The sequence below is a fragment of the Haematobia irritans genome, chromosome 3 (assembly GCF_050003625.1).
Source record: "Haematobia irritans isolate KBUSLIRL chromosome 3, ASM5000362v1, whole genome shotgun sequence".
Classification (NCBI taxonomy): domain Eukaryota; kingdom Metazoa; phylum Arthropoda; class Insecta; order Diptera; family Muscidae; genus Haematobia; species Haematobia irritans.
Genome location: NC_134399.1, coordinates 162,269,908 through 162,296,084, shown reverse-complemented (window position 1 = coordinate 162,296,084; position 26,177 = coordinate 162,269,908). Strand labels below are relative to the sequence as shown.

General features: G+C 32.3%; 1 protein-coding gene across 1 annotated transcript in view; it reads left to right on the top strand.

Moving 5' to 3' along the window:
• The window catches only part of Dop2R (dopamine D2-like receptor), a 182,248-nt gene that overhangs the window by 133,550 nt on the left and 22,521 nt on the right, over positions 1-26,177 (top strand). Inside the window, exon 6 of the mRNA XM_075301875.1 lies at positions 19,427-19,651. Within this exon, the coding sequence (XP_075157990.1) occupies positions 19,427-19,651 (225 nt within the window). The remainder of the gene's footprint in view (positions 1-19,426; positions 19,652-26,177) is intronic.

The window sequence follows — 26,177 nt, the reverse complement described above, 5'->3', positions numbered from 1 at the left end:
CGAAATGTTGGTTTCTTTTAAATAAAGTTTGTTTAATCAGCTCATGGGCGCCACAAGCTATGCTATATTAATATATTATGTATAGTTAGCTATTGTATAGTTAGCTATTGATGCCAATAACAGCTACGTAGCTCAGTGGATAGTGTGCTGGCTTACAAATTGCATGGTCCGCGGTTCGATTCTCCGTCCAGGCGAAAGGCAAAATTTTGAAAATTTATAAAATCGTATAATTTCTTCTACATTGTTTGTATTACACAAAAAGACGCTAAGAACTAAAAAAGCTCGTGGAAGTGAGATAGATCTGAGGGAAAATCCAATTAGCCAGAAAAGATTGTTTTTTGAGTTAGTCTTTATGAAATTGTTTTTACATACTGAAAATGAGTAAACGTTTATCACAAACAGTATATACTTTTCATCCAAATAAACTTCCTTACAGCGAAAAGCAAATTAGAAACGAACTTTGTTTGTCTAAAATTTCATTTAGGAAGGAAAGAATTATTTTTTTGCGTGTATGTATGTCGTCTTAAAAGTATAGGTGTGTCCATGACTTGAAATTTTCGTGACTCACAAGTGGCAACGGCGTGAGTATGCATGATCGTGATTAACCAATCAAATGACGTGCTTGAGAGTGAGTCACGAAAATAATATATGCATGAGTAACGAATTTCGGAAAAGGATGCTCATAATAAAAAACCACTCACGAACACAAAATGCTTACGAATTGAATTTATTTACAGTTTTAGTGACAACTAGGATGTTAAGAGTTTAATAACGTTCTCGATTTTAATCATTGTCCTGTTTTCAGTTATGTTCCTCAGGAAAATTACTCATAAAATTATTCGTGAGTCACAACATTTTCCGTGAGTCACGATATTTTTCGTGAGTCACGACATTTCTAATCGTGAGTGTGATTCTTTCAAAGATTTTCGTGCGTGAATGTGCTACCGAACAATATCGTGAGTGAGTAAGATTTTCCGTCGTACGTGAGTAAAATATTACTCATGTGCACACCTTTACTTAAAATTTATGCGTGATCAGAATGCTGATGTAATTCGAGTTACATGAGTAGTCAATTATTCTTTGAAACAAATTAGAAATTGAACTAGAAATCTATTTAACTCCTTCCCCTCGAACCTAAGAACCTAATTTGTACTTTTCAGTGCATTACCACATAGAAGGATAATTTGCATTAATCCGCCCCTTTAATAATCTATTAAATTCGAAAATTTGGCACCCAGCTCATCAAATTGCTTCGATGCGACTTATATATGTTAATAACTGATTAACACTTACTCACCCTTACTTCTCCCATCCCAATCACCCATCACAAAAATATTCACACCTAGCTTTGGAGCAACACCTAATTAAGGATCTCTTGTCATATGGGACTCAAAATTATTCGTTTCGTTTGATAACAGCTCAGCATCGCAATTATGCGCCAATTCCTGGGTGCCCCCTGCACACACATACACATACACGCACACACACACATAGCCTTTGGCAAACATAATAAATTATGCTGATGTAAAGCAAACAATGACTTTTCAACATAAAGGAGTTTGTTTTTAATTCACAGTAGAGCAAAACAGTCCGGAAATGGTTAATGATGATAACGACTAAAGCAACAGAAACCACCAAGTCGTTGATGGGATGAACACAGACACACAAACAAACAAACACACACGTTCGGAGGTGATTCGAACCTCATGAAAGCACGTACATTAATTACGCAAAATATCTGCGAATGCGTAAATCCTAGTGTGTGTGTGAGTGTGTGAGTGCGTGTATTCGTTTTGAAGAATTCAAAAAACAAATATGAATAAGTAGACAGATGTGTTTGTGAATGACTTATCGCTAATTGTCCTAGTCATACAGTATATGGAAAATTAATGGAACTGCGGCAATGTAACATTAAGCAAAATATAAGAGCTATGTTTTGGTAAGGACCTAACAGTTACCTTTTTCACAAATTACCAAAAAAGGGGATTAACCTAGGCTTCGAGCTATCATTAGTCATACACTCAAACACAAAAAACAAGTAAGGAAAGTCTAATATCGGGCGGGGCCGACTATATTATATCCTGCACCACTTTGTAGATCCACATTTTCGATACCATATCAAATCCGTCAAATGTGTTGGGTGCTACAAATAAAAGTTTGTCCAAATACATACATTTAAATCTAACTCGATCTGGACAAAATTTGATATACTTCTACAAAATTTATAGACTTAAACTTTAAGTCAGCTACTGCCCTGGGGGTGGAACACAATGTTAGTAAAAAAACAATACATACGGCCACAAGTTCGGCCAGGCCGAATCTTATGTACCCACCACCATGGATTGCGTAGAAACTTCTACGAAAGACTGTGATTTAGTCCATACATGGTATATATTAGACAATAAAGTTATGTATAGTTAAGTCTACAAATAATTACGAATCGATATGGACTTTTTGTACGTAGAGAGCAAGAATTGAAATATGGGGGTCGCTTATATGGGGGCTATATACAATTATGAACTTGATATGGACAAATTTTTGTGTGATTGGGGATCGATTTATCTGAGGGCCATATATAACTATAGACCGATATGGACCTAGTTAGGCATGGTTGTTAACGACCATATACTAGCACAATGTACCAAATTTCAACTCACTCGGATGAAATTTGCTCCTCCAAGAGGTTCCAAAACCAAATCTCGGGATCGGTTTATATGGGGCTATGTACGATTATGGACTGATATGGACCACTTTTGGCATGGTTGTTAAATATCATATACTACCACCACGTACCAAATTTCAAGCAGATCGGATGAATTTTGCTTCTCCAAAAGGCACCGGAGGTCAAATCTGGGGATCGGTTTATATGGGAGCTATATATAATTATGGACTGATAGGAACCAATTCCTGCATGGTTGTTGGATACCATATACTAACATCACGTACCAAATTTCAACCGAATGGCAAGAATTTTGCTCTTCCAAGGGGCTCTGGAGGTCAAATCTGGGGATCGGTTTATATGGGGCCTATATATAATTATGGACCGATATGGACCAATTTTTGCATGGGAGTTTGAGGCCATATATTAACATCACATACCAAATTTCAACTGAATCAAATGAATTTTGGTCTTCCAATAGGTTCCGGAAGTCAAATCTGGTGATCGGTTTATATGGGGGTTATATATAATTATGAACCGATGTGGACCAATTTTTGCATGGTTGTTATAGACCACATACTAACATCACGTACAAAATTTCAGCCGGATCGGATGAAATTTGCTTCTCTTAGCGGCCTCGCAAGCCAAATCGGGGGATCGGTTTATATGGGGGCTATATATAATTATGGACCGATGTCGACCAATTTTTGCATGGTTGTTAGAGACCATATACTAACACCATGTACCAAATTTCAGCCGGATCGGATGAAATTTGCTTCTCTTAAAGGCCTCGCAAGCCAAATCGGGGGATCGGTTTATATGGGGGCTATATATAATTATGGACCGATGTGGACCAATTTTTGCATGGTTGTTAGAGACCATACACTGACACCATGTACCAAATTTCAGCCGGATCGGATGAAATTTGCTTCTCTTAGGGGCCTCGCAAGCCAAATCGGGGGATCGGTTTATATGGGGGCTATATATAATTATGGACCGATGTGGACCAATTTTTGCACGGTTGTTAGAGACCATATACTTACACCATGTACCAAATTTCAGCCGGATCGGATGAAATTTGCTTCTCTTAGAGGCCTCGCAAGCCACATTTTGGGGTCCGTTTATATGGGGGCTATACGTAAAAGTGGACCGATATGGCCCATTTGCAATACCATCCGACCTACATCAATAACAACTACTTGTGCCAAGTTTCAAGTCGATAGCTTGTTTCGTTCGGAAGTTAGCGTGATTTCAACAGACGGACGGACGGACGGACGGACGGACATGCTCAGATCGACTCAGAATTTCACCACGACCCAGAATATATATACTTTATGGGGTCTTAGAGCAATATTTCGATGTGTTACAAACGGAATGACAAAGTTAATATACCCCCCATCCTATGGTGGTGGGTATAAAAAGTATATACAGCAGTAAGTTCGGCCGGGCCGAATCTTAAATACCCACCACCATGAACCAAATATTAGGATTTCCTTTGAAATTTCAGGAGGGCTTGAGGACTTGAGGACACTTCCCGAAGATACATTTAAAGATTTCACCTATGAGGACTATATCAGATTCTGGATTTATAAGAACCATTTTTGTTTGAGTTTTTTAACATCTCTTGTAAGTGTGCAAGAAAATTATAAAATAACGTCTTGATTTGAAATTTTAAATCGGTAGATTTTCACCCGAAAAATAAAATCTGGAAATTTTACATTGAGTTTCAAGCAATTTTCATGATCAGTGCGCCTTCTATACTCACAAGAAGTGAAATTGGTCTATAAGGAGGCATTACCAAATGGACCGATAAAAACTTAATCCGATACACGTTTTTGTGAGCCTTAAATACGAGAATATTTACAATTTCAGGCAAATCGGATAAAAACTACGGTTTCTAGAAACCTAAGGAGTTAAATCGGGAAATCGTTCTTATGAGGCTATACTAAAATACCGACCGATACTAACCGTTTTTGGCACACCTCTTTATGGCCCAAAAATACCTCTAAATTTCCAATTTCAGGCAAATTGGATAAAAACTACGGTTTCTATAAGCCCAAGAAGTAAAATCGGGAGGTCGGTTTATATGGGGGCTATACCAAAACATGGACCGACACTCACCATTTTTGGCACACCTCTTCAAGGTCCCAAAATACCTCTAGATTTTCAATTTCGCGCAAATTGGATGAAAACTACGGTTTCTATAAGCGAAAGACCCCAAATCAGGAGGTCGGTTTATATGGGGGCTATACCAAAACATGGCCCTATATAGCCCATCTTCGAACTTGACCTGCGCGCAGACAAAAGACGATTCTGTGCCAAATTTCAGGACGATAGCTCCATTATTGAATGCTGTAGCGTGATTACAACAGACAGCCAGACAGACAGACAGACAGATGGACATGCTTATATCGTCTTAGAATTTCTCCCTGATCAAGAATATATATACTTTATATAGTCGGAAATCGATATTTCGATGCGTTACAAACGGAATGACAAACTTATTATACCCCGTCACCATTCTATGGTGGTGGGTATAACAAATAAGTTCGGCCGGGCCGAATCTTATAGACCCATCACCATGAATCAATTATTATAGTTTAATTTGAAAACTCTTCGTCGTAGGGGGTTACTTGATAATACGTATATAGAATTTTAGGGGGTTTGATGACAAATCTTCTCCCAAGCAAATCAGTTCAACCAGTACGCTTCCCGAAGAAAAGATTTAAAGATTCTACCTATGAAGACTAGATCAGATTCTGGATTTATGAGAACCAATTTTTTTTTGAGTTTTAGAGAAATCATATACATATCGTGTATATGGTGAAATAACGCCTTGATTTGATATCTTAAATCTGTAGATTTTTTCCGGCATTATTTAAATGAACACGAGGAGTAAAATCTGGAAATTTTAATTTCAGCTTCAACCTAAAGGGTGATACGGTCAAAATTTGGTCAAGGGAAAACGCGTGTAAATCGGTGAAATCGTTTATTTAAAAAATCAAATTAAATTTATTTTTCAAGTTCAATTAGTATAAAATTCAGGAAAAATATTCAGTTAGGCTTTCGTTTTCCAAATCCGAATTGCTGGGCCTCACGCTTGACACCTACCATCAGATTTTGTACAGCCACCTTATCCACCTTCTTCGCCGCAGAAAGCCAGTTTGCCTTGAACTGCTGCTCGTCCTTAGCAGTTTTTTTGGTCTTCTTTAGGTTCCGCTTGACAATAGCCCAGTATTTCTCAATTGGGCGGAGCTCTGGCGTGTTGGGAGGGTTCTTGTCCTTGGGAACCACCTGCACGTTGTTGGCGGCGTACCACTCCTTGGCCTTTTTACTGTAATGGCAAGATGCCAAATCCGGCCAAAACAGTACGGAACAACCGTGTTTCTTCAGGAAAGGCAGCAGACGTTTAGGTTAGGTTAGGTTATGTGGCAGCCCGATGTATCAGGCTCACTTAGACTATTCAGTCCATTGTGATACCACAGTGGTGAACTTCTCTCTTATCACTGAGTGCTGCCCGATTCCATGTTAAGCTCAATGACAAGGGACCTCCTTTTTATAGCCAAGTCCGAACGGCGTTCCACATTCCAGTGAAACCACTTAGAGAAGCTTTGAAACCCTCAGAAATGTCACCAGCATTACTGAGGTGGGATAATCCACCGCTGAAAAACTTTTTGGTGTTCGGTCGTAGCAGGAATCGAACCCACGACCTTGTGTATACAAAGCGGGCATGCTAACCATTGCACCACGGTGGCTCCCAGACGTTTATTCAAACACTCTTTCACGTAAATTTCTTTGTTGACAGTCCCGGAAGCTATGAAAATGCTGCTTTTCAAGCTACAGGTACAGGTGGCTTGCCAAACCAGATATCTAAGTGCATATCGGGCCAAAGATATATAAAGGAGATATATCTAAATCTGAATTGATTTCAACCAAATTTGGTACACTTTACGACACTATCAATTGCACTCCTTGTGCAAACTTTGAAGCAAATCAGGTTGCAATTATAGCTTCTCGGGCCATATTAGCAAATATCGAGCGAAACATATATATGGGAGCTATATCTAAAACTGAACCGATTTCTTATAAAATCAATAGGGTTCTATTCTGACCCAAAACACATACTTGTGCCAGAGTCGAAGTCCATTGGACTAAAATTGCGACCTAGACAGTTGATTACAAAAATGTATTAACAGAAAGACGGACATGGCTAGATCGACTTAGGGGCCGACCCTGAGCAATACTGGTAAAAACACCATATGTCTATCTCGTCTCCTTGGTTTTGCAAACATATGCACTAACTTATAATACCCTGTTCCACAGTGTGGCGCAGGGTATAAAAACAAGTAAGGAAAGTCTAATGATGGGCGGGTCCACTACGACGTTGGATTGGCAATTGAGAATCGCCCCGCTCGAATTTACGGCCCCTAGATTTGAACATATCTAAAACTACTGCGCTAATACCTTGACTTAACATTGTAAATTTTGCCCATAGTACCATATGTCAGCACATCGATGACAATGACAAAGGCACAATTGATTCATTTGCCAAGTATTGGGATATTGCAATGCTATACTGAGAAGACAAAAAACAAACAACAAAAACAAACAAAAGAACAAATCAAAAAAAGTGAAATGTATTCAATTGACAAACTGACAGGAACAATATCCTAATGATTCTCAGATTACACATGGTATAATTGTCAAATCCATTCAGCCTTGGTGTAAATACAACTTCACACAGCCATGTGCATGAGATTTTCACACTTACGCACATCCATGAACACAAAAACACACACACACGCACACATAGCCTCTTGCAAAGGTTGTATATGTGAATGGTATAAACACAAGTGTTTTTAATCAAAGGAAACCAGATCCAACATTTGTTGGTCCCCATATATCCTTTGTTGGTGGGATTTCCGGATTTCAATTGAAAATCTTTTGAAATTATTTCGTTTTGTTTCTTTGTGGTTGTAGGGGAACATATAAATTTGTATTTGTATGTCTATACATGTATACGGCAGTTTTATGCCTTTAAGTTATACCCAGACTATACAGAGGCCGTTAGATTGTATGCAAAACAGTGTGGCAAAATAACAATACATTGTGTTAAAATGTTAACAAGTGAGGCAAATCTAAAGTCTGGTTCAAATTTGTTGGGTGCTACACATATACATATATTTTCCATATACATATATTCTAATGTGACCCGATTTGGACAAAAGTTTGTTAGACTCCTACAAAATGTTTAGACTTAAAATTTAACTCGGCTAATAACCTTGGACTTAACAGAATGTTAGCAAAAAATATGGAAAATTTTTTAATTGAAATAGATATGTATTAGAAGTATAGGAACATTTAAGTAATTTTTACAAGTTTTCGACTTAGAAGTGGAGATTTTACTACACTGAAAAAAAACCATGCCCGGTTCCAAAGATTTTATCTTTACTTTTAAACAAAATGGTATTGATACCGAGCCAAAAAAGCGGATAATACAAGTGAGGATACTTTTAAGACGCAATTTAAATTTTGGGTTTTGTGTACTTGCTTCTAGGAAGCAATTTTAATTTTTCGTTTTTTCAGGTTTGTTTTCTTCATATGCTATCAAAGTCCTTAAAAAACGAATTAACGATAACTTTATTTTCCAAATTCAGACTCGACTTCCATTAGAAATTATGCTATGTTTCAGTAAAAAACGTCTTTAAAATAATGTGTTGAAAAACATCTCCTATCTTTGAACAATTTTTTGCTTTGTACTGAAGATGCAAAAAAAGACAAAAAATTGTAACTTCATTAATTTTAAAGAATTTGTAATTTCATTAATTTTAAAGAATTTTTCTGAATTATTAAAGTCAAGTACACCTTAGCCCAGAAACTTTTTCTTTCATGTTATGATACCCATTTTTAAGTCAAATCACTTATTTATAAGGACAATACCACATCATTAAAAAGTTTATCGACTTTTGGACAAGGAAAAAATTGTATATTAGAGAAATGCATCTTCTATGCTAATCAAAATTTGCATTCGTATTTTAAAGACATGAAATCTTTGATCTCACGACAATAAGAAAATTTTATTTCTATAGAAAATTTTGTGAATTTTTTTTTTTAGAGAATTTTTGTATTACTATAGAGCATTTTGTCAAAATTTTATTTCCATAGAAAATGTTGTCAACATTTTATTTCTATAGAAAATGTTGTCAAATTTTTATTTCTACAGAAAATTTTGTCAACTTTTTATTTCTATAGAAAATTTGGTCAAAATTTTATTTCTATGGACAGTTTTGTCAAAATTTTATTTATATAAAAAATTTTCTCAAAATTTTATTTCTATGGAAAATTTTATTTCTATAGAAAATTTTTTTAAATATTTTATTTCTATAGACATTTTTGTCAAAATTTTATTTCTATAAAAAATTTTTTCAAAATGTTATTAAAATAGAAAGTTTTGTCAAAATTTTATTTCTATAGAAAATTTATGTCAACATTTTATTTCTATAGAAAATTTTTGTCAACATTTTATTTCTATAGAAAATTTTGTCAACATTTTATTTCTATAGAAAATGTTGTCAAAATTTTATTTCTATAAAAAAAGTTGTCAAAATTTTATTTCTATAAAAAATTTGTCAAAATTATATATCTATAGAAAATTTTCTCAAAATTTTATTTCTATGGAAAATTTTCGCAAAATTTTATTTCTATGGATAATTTTCTCAATCTTTTATTCCAATGGAAAATTTTCTCAAAATTTTATTTCTATAGACAATTTTGTCAAAATTTTATTTATAAAAAAAAATGTTCTCTAAATTTTATTTCTATGGAAAATGTTCTCAAAATTTTATTTCTATAGAAAATTTTTTAAATATTTTATTTCTATAGAAAATTTTTTAAATATTTTATTTCTATAGACATTTTTGTCAAAATTTTATTTTTATAAAAAATTTCGTCAAAATGTTATTTAAATAGAAAGTTTTGTCAAAATTTTAGTTCTATAGACAATTTTGTCAAAATTTTATTTCTATAGACAATCTTGTAAAAATTTTATTTCTATAGAAAATTTTGTCAAATTTTTTTGATAGAAAATTTGGTCAAAATTTTTTTGATAGAAAATTTTGTCAAATTTTTTTCTATAGAAAATTTTGTACAAATTTTCAATGAAAATTTTTTTAAAAATGTTATTTCTATAGAAAATTTTCTCAAAATTTTAATTCTATAGAAAACTTTGTCAACATTTTTTTTCTATAGAAAAGTTTGCCAAAATGTTATTTAAATAGAAAGTTTTGTCAAAATTTTATTTCTATAGAAAATTTTGCATTAGCGTAGCTAGACAATTTTCTTAGGGGGGGGGCTATAGCGCCCCTAGCTAAAAATTTATAGACTGAACTTATAGGTTCAATTAATGTTTTATTTCATACAATTGAATAAAAAATTAGACATCAAAATAACTCGTCAATTAATTTATAATAAAGCAACTAAAGGTAGTTCCACACTTTTCCCAGCAAAAAAATTGTGCGTTGTTCTAATGGCACAACTTTAAAAGTACTTCCAAAAATGTCCTCAATTACTTTAACTACACAGGAAGTTTTTTTAAACGATTTTTTCATATTTTAATGTGTAATTTTTTGTTTTTCAAATAGTTAAAAAAAAAGAGTAAGAATAAATAAATTGGTACAAATTATTCAAATTATAATCCATTATAGAAAAATCGATATCAAAATTTTTTTTAATTCACATTCAAAACACTGAATACAGATCACACCTTAAGAAGTGATGCAAATTCATTGCAACGGCTGTTGAAACGGTGGACATTTGTCCTATGACAAGCTCATATTACATTCATTGCTTCTCCGCCAATTTTTCACCACTTCTAGACTCAAAAAGAACATTTTCACTACTTTTTTGGCGACGCTTTTTCGCAGCATTATTAAGATATTAATTTATGAAAGAATAGTTTTAATATCAATTACTATTTTTTTAATTAAATTGACTAAACTAAATCAATCATAAGTTCAACCACAGCTTTATTTCATAAATATCTGACTTCAAACATTGCCATCGGCAACTGCTACCACAACCCAAGTAATTCGATTGTTCATGAAAGTCTTTAGCGGAACTTTGTGCGATTGTATATACTTGTTTAATTTTTATAAAAATTAGAAAAAAAAACTATTAACATTTATTGAAAAATGGAAAATCATAAATAGAGTTTCAAATTCTGGGGGGCTAACATTTTTCTGGGGGGTCTAAGCCCCCTCCCCAGAGGCCTTCCTACGCTTATGAAATTTTGTCAACATCTTATTTCTATAGAAATTTTTTGTCAACATTTTATTTCTATAGAAAATTTTGTCAACATTTTATTTCTATAGAAAATGTGAAAATTTTATTTCTATAGATAATGTTGTCAAAATTGTATTTCTATAGAAAATTTGTCAAAATTATATTTTTATAGAAAATTTTCTCAAAATTTTATTTCTATGGAAAATTTTCTCAAAAGTTTATTTCTATGGAAAATTTTCTCAAAATTTTATTTCTATAGAAAGTTTTGTAAAAATTTTATTTCTATAGGCAATTTCGTCAAAACGTTATTCAAATAGAAAATTTTGTCAACATTTTATTTCTATAGATAATTTTGTAAAAATTTTATTTCTATAGAAAATTTTATCAAAATTGTTTTGATAGAAAATTTTGTCAAAATTTTTTCTATAGAAAATTTTGTACAAGGTTTCAATGAAAAATTTTTTAAAAATTTTATTTCTATAGAAAATTTTTAGCAAAAATTTATTTCTATAGCAAATTTTATTACCATTTTATATCCTTACAAAATTTTAATTCTATAGGAATTTTTGTCAAAATTGTATTTCTATAGAAAAGTTTGTCAAAACGTTATTTAAATAGAAAGCTTTTTCAAAATTTTATTTCTATAGAAAGTTTTGTCAAAATTTTATTTTTATAGACAATTTGGTAAAAATTTTATTTCTATATAAAATTTTGTGAAAAATTTTTTATAGAAAATTTGGTCAATTTTTTTTTCTATAGCAAATTTTGTAAACATTTTCAATGAAAAAATTTTTACAAATTTTATTTCTATAGAAAATTTTGTCAAAATTTTATTTCTACAAAAAAATTTTGTCAACTTTTTACTTCTATAGCAAATTTTCTCAAAATTTTATTTCTATGGAAAATTTTCTCAAAATTGTATTTCTATAGAACATTTTGTACAAATTTTCAATGAAAAATTTTTTAAAAATTTTATTTCTATAGAAAGTTTTGTAAACATTTTATTTCTATGCAAAATTTTGTCAAAATTTTATTTCTGTGGAAAATTTTGTCAAAATTTTGTTTCTATAGAAAATTTTTATCAAAATTTTAATTCAATAGAAAATTTTGTCAAAATTTTATTTCTATAGAAAATTTTGTCAACATTTTTTTCTATAGAAAATTTTGTACAAAACTATCAAAACTTTTTTCAGAGGTTCAAGTGTAGTTCACTTTAGGTTGAGTGAATTACCCCAATTTATTCTGATATGCTTATTGGTTGATAGTTTTGCTGCAAGTAGAGGATGCTGATGAATAATGTTGAGACAGCGGTACATCCAACCATCTTGCAGTCTATAGGGCTTTGCCCAAATAAATTTGACAAGCATACTTTTCCTCTGTTGGTTAATCTACACTTGAAGTTTAGTCTATGCATGGTTTTAAGCTGAAATCAAAAATAACAATAATGTAAAAATTTTATTTCTATAGAAAATTTTGTCAATTTTTTATTTCTATAGAAAATTTTCTCAAAATTTTATTTCTATGGAAAATGTTCTCCAAATTTTATTTCTATGGAAAATTTTCTCAAAATTTTATTTCTATAGAAAATCTTGTACAAATTTTCAATGAAAAATTTTTTAAAAATTTTATTTCTATAGAAAATTTTGTAAAATTTTTATTTCTATGGAACATTTTGTCAAAACTTTATTTCTATAGAAAATTTTATAAAATTTTTATTTCTATGGAAAATTTTATCAAAATTTTATTTCTATAGAAAATGTTTATCAAAATTTAATTCCTATAGAAAATTTTTATCAAAATTTGATTTCTATAGAAAATTTTATCAACATTTTATTTCTATAGAAAATTTTCTCAAATTTTTAATTCTATAGAAAACTTTGTCAACATTTTATTTTTATAGAAAAGTTTGTCAAAATGTTATTTAAATAGAAAATTTTATCAAAGTATTATTTCTGTAGAAAATTTTGTCAACATTTTATTTCTATAGAAAATTTTGTCAAAATTTTATGTCTACAGAAAATTTTGTCAACTTTTTATTTCTATAGAAAATTTTCTCAAGATTTTATTTCTATAGAAAATTTTCTCAAAATTTTATTTCTATAGAAAAGTTAGTCAAAGTGTTATTTAAATAGAAAGGTTTGTCAAAATTTTCTTTTTATAGACAATTTGGTAAAATTTTTATTTCCATAGAAAATTTTCTCAATTTTTTTCTATAGAAAATTTTGTACAAAGTTTCAATGAAAATTTTTTTAAAAATTTTATTTCTATACAAATTTTTTTTTATAGAAAATTTTGTCAAAATTTTTTTCTATAGAAAATTTTGTACAAAACTATCAAACCTTTTTTCGGGAGGTTCAAGTGTAGTTCACTTTAGGTTGAGTGAACTACCCGAATTTATTCTGATAATTGGTTGATAGTTAGATAGCTGCAAGTAGAGGATGCTGATGAGTAATTCTGAGACAGCCATCCATCTTGCTGTCTATAGGGCTTTGTCCAAATAAATTGGACAAGCATACTTTTCCTCTGTTGGTTAAGCTACACTTGTAGTTTAGTCAATGCATGGTTTTAAGTTGAAATCAAAAATAACAATAATGTAAAAATTTTATTTCTATAGAAAATTTTGTCAAAATTTTATATTCATAGAAAATTGTGTCAAGATTTTATTTGCATAGAAAATTTTATTTCTGTAGAAAATTTTTTCTATAGAAATTTTATTTCCATAAAATAATTTGTCAAAATGTTATTTCCAAAAAAAAAAAATTGTCAAAATTTTATTTCAAACATCAAGAGTTTTACCAATCTACCAAACAATAAAAAATCTTCCACAGTTGGTAGAATTCTATCAACTGTGGCAACCGTGCCGGGGACACCATTGGACCGTACTTGTTCAAAGAAGACGTGAATCGTAAGGTAAATGTGACTGGTGGGCTCTAACGTGAGATGATATCCCACTTTTTTTGCCCAAAATACAAGAGCTTGTTAAACACCTACGCCGCCTCGTCTCAGTTAACACCTTTTTCATCTTTCGATATTCACCACTTGGTTTCCTAGATACTACCTTATCTTCTTAATTTCTGTATACGGATCCGAAATCGATCCGTGAAGGAAAGCGAACTCTCCCCAGACTGAGCATGGCCGAATCTAGAAAGTAGCCAATTTCGGAGGAGATAGATCAATAAAGAAGATCGTTGCAGTATAGCAGAATTTCAACCAATCCTATGTACGGGGTTCTGTGGTTTCGATTCGCTTTTTTATAGTCAGATAGGGTTATACAAAGTTTACCATTCAGTTTTCAACACATCGAAATATCGATTTGCAACTGTACAAAGTGTATACCTTCCAGATCAGGGAGAATTTCTAAGATTCTATGTCCAAGAACGCAGTGATAAACAACCATATGTTTGCAGTTATCGTTATTTTCGAGCAAACCATCGATTTGATGGGTCATCTGCCGTATATTCAAGCCGTAGCGGTGTCAAAAGTACGGTAAGTACGGAAGTACAAAATTCTTTATTTAATCCTGAAAATGTTATGTACAGATTTCTTAGTTTTAGACATTTTCAATCGTGTTTGTGCTTCCTTTAAGTACGAGAAGTGCTTGATGCAAACCTAGCATTTAAGCTTATATTAAACCCAATTAGCGCTTAGCTTGAGCCAAAACAAACTTGTTTTAAGCGGAATCAAGGATTAGATCAATCTTCTATTATTGAATATAATCTTACTTTGCTCGATTCATGAACGGTCTTTACTTGATTTAATCCCGAACCGTATTCGATGTTATTTTATATGCGCTTGATTTAAGTTTTAATATACTTAAAGAAGAGGTTGATACGTTCAAAATGCATGTTTCCGAGATACCTCAATCAGAGTGGTAAAAGTGCCTCGACAATTGGTTCAAACGCATTAAAAGTGCATTGATCTTAATGGGGAAACTTTTGAAAAACAAAACGATTTTCGATGATTAGTTCTGTTCTGTTTTTGTTCTTTAATCCGGATTGATACATTATAAACGTAAGTAGGCTATAACCACATCTTCTTTATCACACAAAATGTTTTCATCATCTATAAAATGTCTTTATTCTTAAACTGTAACACTGTCCTTTTGATCTTTCATTTGCCTCAACACAGATAAGGTGGTAATGATTATTCAACAGCTACCATGTTGATGATGTTCTACTCCTGCTGCTTCTAAGGATAAAACCATTTCACAAAAGCAAATGTCAACAAAAGTTTGTGCTATGACTGTATCGATAAAAAAAAGAGAAGAACAAAGTGAACAAAGAATAAACAATATTTGTTTAACGCCAATATCATAAAGTGATAAAATCATATGATGATTTTCAAATTGTTACAGAAAGGAGCCCATCCACAGCGCACTTTAAAGTTAATTCAATACTAAATATATAATTTAACAAGCTTTAAAATCCTAATACAATCGTATATACCCTTGGAACCTTAAGGGTAACTTGTAGAACAATTGCGAACAAGATAATGAAAAAGGTCTCGGTCTGACACATAGACAGAGCTACTAGATTTAAATCAATATAATTTGTGTTAATGAATTACAGCATTTCAGCATACAGCGACCATTGTTTTCAGAGCTAAGAACAAACAACATTTTTTTGGTGACCAGATGTGGAGAAAACTGGTGATGAGGAAGCAATTCGAAACCCAATTAATTGTTGCCATCTTTTTTGCTAGAATATGGGAAGAAGACAATGGCCTTAGTGATGCATTCGGTCATAAGTAATCATATACATAATAAATCTACATAATAGTCGTTTTTATGTGGTTTGTTTTTTAAACAATTATGCGATGTGCAAACCAAAAATACAAATTTTGCCAGTAAACAGTTTTTCTACGGCTTGGAGTGGCTTCATAAGGTACAATCTACCTGGTCGAATTTCGGAGTAAAATGGTGGTGTCATGCAGTGTTGCCAGTATTTTTCTGGCTCTTGTCCCCAAATTACGATGTTTTCGTTCCCAAAAATCCACAATTTAAACTTAAATTCCTCACAAAAATCACCAATACATTTTTGACACGTTTTTTTTTTCTTTTTTTGAAAAAAAAATAAAGCAAAAGGCTCTGCTGTAGAAATTCCCAGTGGTAAAAAACGTCATTACCAAATCGATTATATCCTACCGATTTTGTCGAGACAACTACTCTACGTTTCCGATCAATTTTCCGCATTACTTTTACGTTGGCGTGTCATAGGCAGTCAAGTACTTCGCAATTTCCATGACAAGGTAAATGAAAGCATAATGATAGCCCATTACAACGGCATTACCAATGCTTAAGGGCTTCGGATGGCGATTATTGAATATTGTGTTTTACTCGGTAATGGGAACGATGGAGTAAATCAGTTTTACTTTCTATTTATAAAAGTAATCTAGAGCTAAGCACCCCTATTTACCACCCGATTCGCCGGTAAACTATAAAAATATGATGTATTTTATAGTTTTTTCCTAAAAATATGCAAATAATATTCTAAATAACTTTTTTTTTTTTTTGGTTTTATATATTATAACAATTAATATATATTTGGTAATAATATTTCAATACAATATTTAATACTAGGTAATACTGTTATAATAACTGGTATATATTTATTCATTACATTTTTGTTTTTTGTTTACCCACAAACTTTGCGGAAATGGCGACACTTGAAGTTTTTGACCGACTTCCTAATGTCCGCTGTATAATCATTTTCTGTGTACTGTTCCGTCTTGACAGCATCTGAAATAAAAGATTATATGTTATTAGTCAATAAATATACAAATAGAAAGTTATATAAGAAATATTACCTGAATCTGGCTCCCCTGAATCTGGCGCTTGGAAAGGTGCTAATTGATGCAGGGAAATCGCTCTAAAATTATTTTCTTCCTTACGCGCTAATCGCTTTAAACTTCTGGACGAAAATCCCTCCATATTTTAATTAATTATTTTCACACTTACCTTTACACATATACACCTAGACCTCGCTTTGCGTCGTTTCGTTTTGCGTTGTTTCGAAGTTGCGTCGCTGCTGAATTAGTACTAGTTTTCACTTTGCGTCGTTAGATTTTCGAAGTTGCGTTGTGATCGATGTTATCTGTCTCCAATCTTTGCTTCAGTTTGGGTCGTGTTTTTTGGAACGTATCTGCGACGTAAAGCGAGGTCTAGCTGTATATCAGGAAAGGATTAATTGATAATCTGGAAAAGATGTAAAATTCAATAAAAATGTATTTATGCCCGAAAAATTTTTCAGAAAACTGAAAAAAAACACGAACAAACAAAAACCAATGTTGGTTAGAAACGTTGCCTAGCAAATTTTTGAGTTTTTATTCCTAATTACAGACCCTTACGCAGTAAGTGGAAGTCGTAAGCCCTGGTTGTCCCACTACGACCCAACTAGATGACTATGTAATAGCTTTTATTTGTTTAAGTTTTGATGGAATTACATTCTGTTCGATTTTTCAATGCTAAGGTATAAGTAGTAGCATTGTCAACTATATGTGTGTTTACATACAACATACTTACTTAATCTTTCAAATTTCCCAAGAACATAATCGATCTTTTGGTAAGGGGTTTGAATTTTTTACCACTGGGAAATCAGTAATAATTTAAAAAATTAAAATTTTCTCAAATGCAGCAAACTGCAATAAGATCAACATTTCGAACCACAACACCAAGAGACTGGTGATATGAAAATGGAAGTTCGATCACCTTGTATGTTATATAACGAAAATTTACTTCAAAATATTTAAGTAGAAGTACTGAAATATTTAGAAAATAGAACATTTTGTCAAAATTCTATTTCTATACACAATTTTGTCAACATTTTTTCTTTAGAAAATGTTGTCAAAATTTTATTTCTATAGAAAATTTTGTCAAAATTTTATTTCTATAGAAAATTTTTCAAAATTTTATTTCTATAGAAAATTTTTCAAAATTTTATTTCTGTTGAACATTTTGCCAAAAAATTTTATTTCTGTATAAAAATTTATTTTTGTATAGAAAAATTTTCTATAGAAATAGAATTTTGACAAAATTTTCTATAGAAATAGAATTTTTACAAAATTTTCTATAGAAATGAAAATTTGATAAAATTTTGACAAAATTGTCTTTAGAAAAAAAGTGTTGACAAAATTGCCTATAGAAATAGAATTGTGTCAAAATTTCCTATTCACGAAAAAATATCCCCATTATGCGGAAAAATCCCCAATACTGGCAACATTGGTGCCATGCTTCATAAACTTCCATATATCAACGCAAAAGTACGGGTTAACTAACTGTTTAAAGCCTATCAATCCTTAATCATAAATTTTTTGGGACAATAAATTTTTTGGGAAACTCATCATCAAGACTGTATTTTTATATGTATCTACAACAAAGTTTGAGGGAATGGTAAGATTACCATTCCGTTTGTATTGCATCGAATTGGCAATCAATATATTTTTGAGCAGAAATTGTAAGAGATCTATCTATGTCCGATTATTATTGTTATTATTATTATTATTAGTTTATTTAAAATTATAATAAATTATGAAGATAAATACAAAAAAAAAAAATAATAAAGGTTAGAACAACTAAGGTTTTCGACCTATCTATGTCCGATATCACAATGGACTGAATAGTCTAAGTGAGCCTGAATTTAATCTGCCAAAAAGTGCCTACAAGAAATATTGATTTTAGACCCCATAAATTTGAATTCAGTGTTTTGGATGTGAATTCAACAATTATGTGATATTTTTCCAAATAAATAATTTCTATAATTTTTTATGATTTTTAATGCCTTCTAACACTTGTCTGACAAGTTTGACTTTAAATATTTTCAAAAATTCGCAATTTTTTCAGAATAAATTTATATTTTTTTTTTTGACAAAATTTAAAAAAAATGTACCATTTTATTAATTCATAATAAGATTTTAACCAAAAAAATTAAAATTACCCATTAAAATATGAAAAAAACCTGAGTTATAAAAAATTTAATTAAAAGAATGTTCTGCGTAGTTAAAATAGCGAACATCTTTTGAAGTCATTTTTGGAAGTGCTTTTAAAGTTGTGCCTTTAGAACAACATCCATTTTTTTTTTCTGGGTAGTTGCATGTGAATTTTCGTTCTTTTTATACCCTGCGCCACACTGTGGAACAGGGTATTATAAGTTAGTGTATTTTGAGTCAGGGTTCTACACCCTATTGATTTTGGAAGAAATCGGTTAAGTTTTGGATATAGCTCCCATATATATCTTTTTCTTTAAAAAAAACACATTAATTAATATATTTTTAATTATATTCTCTTAAAATTTAAACACTTGTTTTTTTTTCTTTCTCTTTTTCACTCTCGTCGTCTTGCAATTTTTAATTTCCTGTTTTATACATCAATGTTTATGACTTTTTGCTACGGATGTTGTTTGCTGTTCTGGTGTCCTTTTCAATGTGTATGGGTGTGTGTCTGTGGGTGCTTGGTTCTATTTTTCCTTGCCATGGCAAATTTTGAAGATGCAGCGTGGTGGCTCAAATCACAACTCAACCGCATCTTATGGTGGCGGATTCAAATGGTAATCATGATTCTGGTTATGCACCATCAAACGTTGACGATGTCCTTACAGGAATTGCTGAAGACTCATCACCACCCGATAGTCCGGTAGCTAGTGGGACATTGCAACGATCGGCCATTAACAGTAGGCGGAACACTGGCGACGTCTCACCAAAAAGGGAAAATGCTTTAACGTAAGTTTTCATATTTGTTATTGTACCATATAAGTTTTCTTTTTGTATTTTATTATTCTTCGTAAAGGAAGTAGAGAATATTTATTGTAAAGCATAAAACATATAAGGAATGTTTAAATGCGGACGCGGTCAACTGTCGTATGCCCTTCATCAATTTTGTGGACCAAAATATTTGATGCCATCTCAAAACTGTTTGTTGTGTGCTATATATAAAGGATTATGTTCCCTTATACACATATTTAAATCTGTACAGATTTGAAAACCATTTTTACACTTCTAAAAAATTTCTAAAAAAAATAATAATATATGGCCTAAAATTCGGACAAGCCGAATCCCATCTTCCCACCTCAAAGGATTGCGTAGAAATACAAAGTTGTACTGAGAACTGTCATCCACAATCACATTACATAGGTTGTAGCAATAGTTTTCGATGGCAAGGTATATTAAACGTCCCTAAAATTGTAGTCCATATGGAGTCTAAGTTCGACAAAAAGGGAAGTTCTTGATCGTATTATACAGAGTAGTTTACAAATAATTACGAACTGAAGTGAGCGATTTCCGCATGGGCCAATTGTCAATTGTTCCTCCATGAGGCTTCCTATGTTAAATCTGGGAGGCCGGTTTATATAGGACCTATATATAACAGGTTGGCTGATAAGTCCCCGGTCTAACAAAGAAAAAAACACATTTTTTTTGTCAAAATTCGTTTTTATTCAACATAGTTCCCTTCAAGAGCGATACAACGATTATAACGACCTTCCAATTTTTTGATACCATTTTGGTAGTACTCCTTCGGTTTTTCCTCAAAATAGGCCTCAGTTTCGGCGATCACCTCTTCATTGCAGCCAAATTTTTTCCTTTTTGAGCATCCTTTTGAGGTCTGAGAACAAGAAAAAGTCGCTGGGGGCCAGATCTGGAGAATACGGTGGGTGGGGGAAGCAATTCGAAGCCCAATTCATGAATTTTTGCCATCGTTCTCAATGACTTGTGGCACGGTGCGTTGCCTTGGTGGAACAACACTTTTTCTTCTTCATATGGGGCCGTTTTGCCGCGATTTCGACCTTCAAACGCTCCAATAACGCCATATAATAGTCGCTGTTGATGGCTTTTCCCTTCTCAAGATAATCGATAAAAAATATTCCATGCGCATCCAAAAAAAAACAGAGGCCATTTCTTTGCCAGCGGACTTTTGAGTCTTTCCACGCTTCGGAGACGGTTCACCGGTCGCTGTCCACTCAGCCGACTGTCGATTGGACTCAGGAGTGTAGTGATGGAGCCATGTTTCATCCATTGTCACATATCAACGGAAAAACTCGGGTGTATTACGAGTTAACAGCTGGAAAACGCTCAGAATCATTAACACGTTGTTGTTTTTGGTCAAATGTGAACTCGCGCGGCACCCATTTTGCACAGAGCTTCCGCATATCCAAATATTGATGAATGATATGACCAACACGTTCCTTTGATATCTTTAAGGCCTCTGCTATCTCGTTCAACTTCATTTTACGGTCATTCAAAATCATTTTTTGTTATTTTTTTTGATGTTTTCGTCGGTAACCACCTCTTTCGGTCGTCCACTGCGTTCACCGTCTTCAGTACTCATTTCACCACGCTTGAATTTTACATACCAATCAATTATTTTTGATTTCCCTGGGGCAGAGTCCGGAAACTCATTATCAAGCCAAGTTTTTGCTTCTACCGTATTTTTCCCCTTCAGATAACAGTATTTTATCAAAACACGAAATTTCTTTTCTCCATTTTTTTTCACAATAACAAAAGTTGCTTCACAAAAGACGCTCTATCTCACAAACTAATTGACTTACAGACGTCAAATTTTGACACGAATCATTTGAAGATTGGTACTATAGAAAAATAATTTAATACTAGCGATGCCATCTATGTGTCAGACCGGGGACTTATCAGCCAACCTGTTATATAGTTATGAACAGATATCGACCAATTTTTGTATGGCTGTTTGAATTCATCACGTACCATAATTAATTATACCCACCTCCATAGAATGGTACCGGGAGTATACTAAGTCTGTCATTCCCTTCGTAACACATCGAAATATCGATTTCCGACTATATAAAGTATATGTATTCTTGATCAGGGAGAAATTCTAAGACGATATAAACATGTCCGTCTGGCCGTCTGTCTGTCTGTTGTAATCATGCTACAGCCTTCAATAATGGCGCTATCATCCTGAAATTTGGCACAGATTCGTATTTTGTTTGTAGGAAAAGTTCGAAGTTGGGCTATATCGGTCCAAGTTTTGATATAGTCCCCATATAAACCGACCTCCCGGTTTGGGGTCTTCGGTTTACAATAACCGTAGTTTTCATCCAATTTGCCTGAAATAGAAAATCTAGACGTATTTTAGCACCATGGGCTTATAATAACCGTAGTTTTTATCCAATTTGCTTGAAATTAAAAATCTACATGTATTTTAGCACCATCAAAAGGTGTGTCGAAAATGGGATGTATCGGTCCATTTTTCGGTATAGCCCCCATATAGTCCTATCTCCCGATTTTATTTCTTGGTCTTCTAGAAACTGTATTTACTATACGATTTCCCTGAAATTTGTAATGTAGAAATACTTAATGGCCACAAATAGGTGTGTCGAAAATGGGGCGTATCGGTCCATGTTTTGGTATAGCCCCCATATAGACCGTTCTCCCGAATTTACTTCTTGGGTGTCTAGAAGCTGTATTTACAATCCAATTTGCCTTAAATTGGAAATCTAGAGGTATTTGCGGACCATAAATAGGTGTGTCGAAAATGGTCCGTATCGGTCCATTTTTCGGTATAGCCCCCATATAGTCCTATATCCCGATTTTATTTCTTGGTCTTCTAGAAACTGTATTTACTATACGATTTGCCTGAAATTTGTAATCTAGAAATATTTTATGGCCACAAATAGGTGTGTCGAAAATGGGGCGTATCGGTCCATATTTTTGTATAGCCCCTATATAGACCGATCTCCCGATTTTACTTCTTGGGTGTCTAGAAACTGTATTTACAATCCGATTTTCCTTAAATTGGAAATCTAGAGGTATTTGCGGACCATAAATAGGTGTGTCGAAAATGGTCCGTATCGGTCCATTTTTTGGTATAGCCCCCATATAGTCCTATATCCCGATTTTATTTCTTGGTCTTCTAGAAACTGTATTTACTATCCGATTTGCCTGAAATTTGAAATCTAGAATTATTTTAGCACCATAAAAAGGTGTGTCGGAAATGGGGTGAATCGGTCCATGTTTTACTGTAGCCCCCATATAGACCGATCTCCCAAATTTTCTTCTTGGGCTTCTGGAATCCGTAGTTTTTACCCAATTTGCCCAAAATTGGAATTCTCGAGGTATTTGAGGACCATTAAGAGGTTTGTCAAAAATGGTGAGTATTTAAACAAATTTAAACAAATTTTACAAAATAAAAATAGTTCTAAGTACTTTAATATTTTAAGACATGAAAATGCAACGTATGTAGCCTAGAAAATAAATTTGTATTACCACAACGGTTGCCACAGTTGGTAGAATTCTACCAAAATATAGTATTTTTTTTTTGTTAAATCTCTATAGAAATAAAATTTTGGAAAAAGTTTCTATAAACAAATTTTTTTGAGAAATGTTTCTATAGAAATAACATTTTGATAATAAATGCTATAAAAATAAAATTTTGAGAAAAAATTTCATAGAAATAAAATTTTGAGAAAAAAAATCCATTTAAATAAAATGTTGAGAATATTTTTTATAAAAATAATATTTTGAAAAAAAATGTATATAGAAATACAATTTTGACAAAATTTTCTATAGAAATTTTTTTATAGAAAAAAAAATCCATTTAAATAAAATGTTGAGAATATTTTTTATAAAAATGTACATAGAAATACAATTTTGACAAAATTTTCTATAGAAATAACATGTTGACAAAATTTTCAACAGGAATAAAGTTTTGACAAAAATTTCTATAGAAATATTTGTTTGGTAGATTTTGTGGTAATCTTCAAATTTTGTTAGATTTTTTTTGGCACGAGTGGAAACTGTTGTTACCACACATTGTTAAAGATCAAGCCTTGCCGGCTTCTAATTTCCTCCTCTAGAGCCACCAAAATGTAAAAATTATTACAAATTGTGTTGAATGAAAATTTCCCTACATTGTGGCTCTACGTCCCTACAAGACGCTAAATATTAGAAAAAAACCTACATATAGGGAATTTCCCCTACTTCTAGCAGCACTGGCTGTAGTTGATATTGCACTTACGGAGTTGGTATGCCACTGATATTGAGTCCATTTTTAAAAAAGAGAAAATCGCTCAATTAGTATGGGTAATAAATCCAAATTTGTAAAAATCGAGCAATATTCTTATGTAAGAGCTACAACTACGTATAAATATGATCGGCTTGTACATCAAAATTTGAAGTTTGAGTAACATTGTTTAATAAATAAGAGTATTATGGCCAAATTTGGGAAAATCAAGCGATGCATATATATGGAAGCTATATGTAAATCTGAACCAATTTGCATAATATTTTGCGGGTTTTATTATTACCACAAAAGGTTACCTTGTGCAAAATTTGAGTAAGATCAGTTATGAAATGAGGTCTCTATGGTCAAACATAAGGTTATTAGGGGCAAATTTTTCAAAATCGGGTGATACATATATGGGAGCTATATCTACATCTGAACCGATTTCGATGATTTTTTGCACATATAGTTAGTGATATAGAAGATTACATTTAGCTAGCTTTGAGTAAGATCGGCTGATAAATAAGGGTTTTATGGCCAAATTTAGAAAATCGGGCTGTACATATATATGGGAGCTATAGCTAAATCTGAACCGATTTCCATGTTTTTTAGTGATATAGAAGATTACATGTGGCCAACTTTAACTACTATCGGTTGATAAATAATGGTTTAATTTGGCAAAATCGGCGATACATATATATGGGAGCTATAGCTAAATCTGAATATATAGTTAGTGCTATAGAATATTACATGTAGCCAACTATGAGTAAGATCGGTTGATAAATAAGGGGTTTACGGCCAAATTTAGAAAAATCGGGCGATACATATATATGGTAGCTTTATCTAAATCTGAACCGATTTCGATTTAATTTTGCAGACTTAAAGGGTGATGCAGAAGATTATTTTGCGCTATATTTGACGACGATCGGTTAGTAAAAAAAGTGCAACGTGACCCCATTTGTCGAAATCGGGCGATTCATATATATGGTAGCCACATCTAAATTTTAATATTCAATAGCGTTCGTCCTTTTGCCCAAGAAACTCCCTGTACCGAATTTCATCAAAATCGGTTAATAATTGCGACCGGAATCCTGTGAACAACAATACATGGACAGACGGACGGACGGAGACCAAGCGCTAGATCGACTCAGGAGGTGATTCTGAGTCGATAGGTATATATTTTATGGGGTCTAAAATCAATATTTCTGGTAGGCGTATTTTTTTGAAGATCAAACTGACCACTATGTGGTTTAGGGTATAATTATAGTGATATTTTTAACGACACAAAAATTTCAGGATTATTTCCAAAATAGAAACCAAAACCGATTTGAAACCACTGTATACAGTTAGGTGGTGGTTGGATTGTTCTACCTTGTGCGGTAATTAATTTCTCCTTATTGAAAAATGTCACCAAAAATATTTTCCCCAAGTTGAGACCACTTTAAATAACTTCAATTGCTCTAAACTGTTTATTTCTTCTAGCTATTTTAATTGAAGACAAATAACTCAATAAATTAAAATATCCTTTGTAGCATAGATTAAAATTGTTTCATAGTAAGTGCTTCACAAAAGGGTAAAATTAATTAAACCAAACATTCCTTGAAGTAAAAAAGAAATACCATTTAAGATTAAAATAGCTCAGGAAGTACTTCTATCGATTGTCCGCAATGATTCTCCTCTACATCATCCTTGAAGGCTTTCAGAGAAATTGTTTAATATTTGAATTCCTTGTTTTGACTTGCAGCAAAATTTCTATAGTTCATTTTCCATTGGCCTTAATTAAATCAATATTCCCTAGAAGCGAGTGGTTCGAGATGGGAGGGATAATTTTGTTACCTGGGAAAACTGATATTTACATTAATTTTATGAACTGCAAGAGTGTACCACCTCCCACAAATAATCGGTGTAGTGAAAGTGATTAAATTCACTTGTTTTGTTTATCGACAAATAAGAAATTGGTGGTTCAATTCACTAAAGGTATGCTTAACGGGGCCGAAGGTATGAAGGGTGTGCTATAGAAAAGGATATTCTGTAAAGAAAATAATTCAAGTTCATAGTTTTGCGGTATTTGGTTTAACGGTGTCCGAAGGGGGTTTAAGCGCATATAGCTTTGATATATAGACGAACTTTTTGAAATATAGAAGAGAGCTTAAATATGCAAGCCAATAGCATATGAAATCTATTTGAGACTTGTGGACTATTATGAAGTTAGAAATAAAATATATAATTTTCATTATACCTCATTCACATTACACTTCCAAAATCCACTTTACCTAG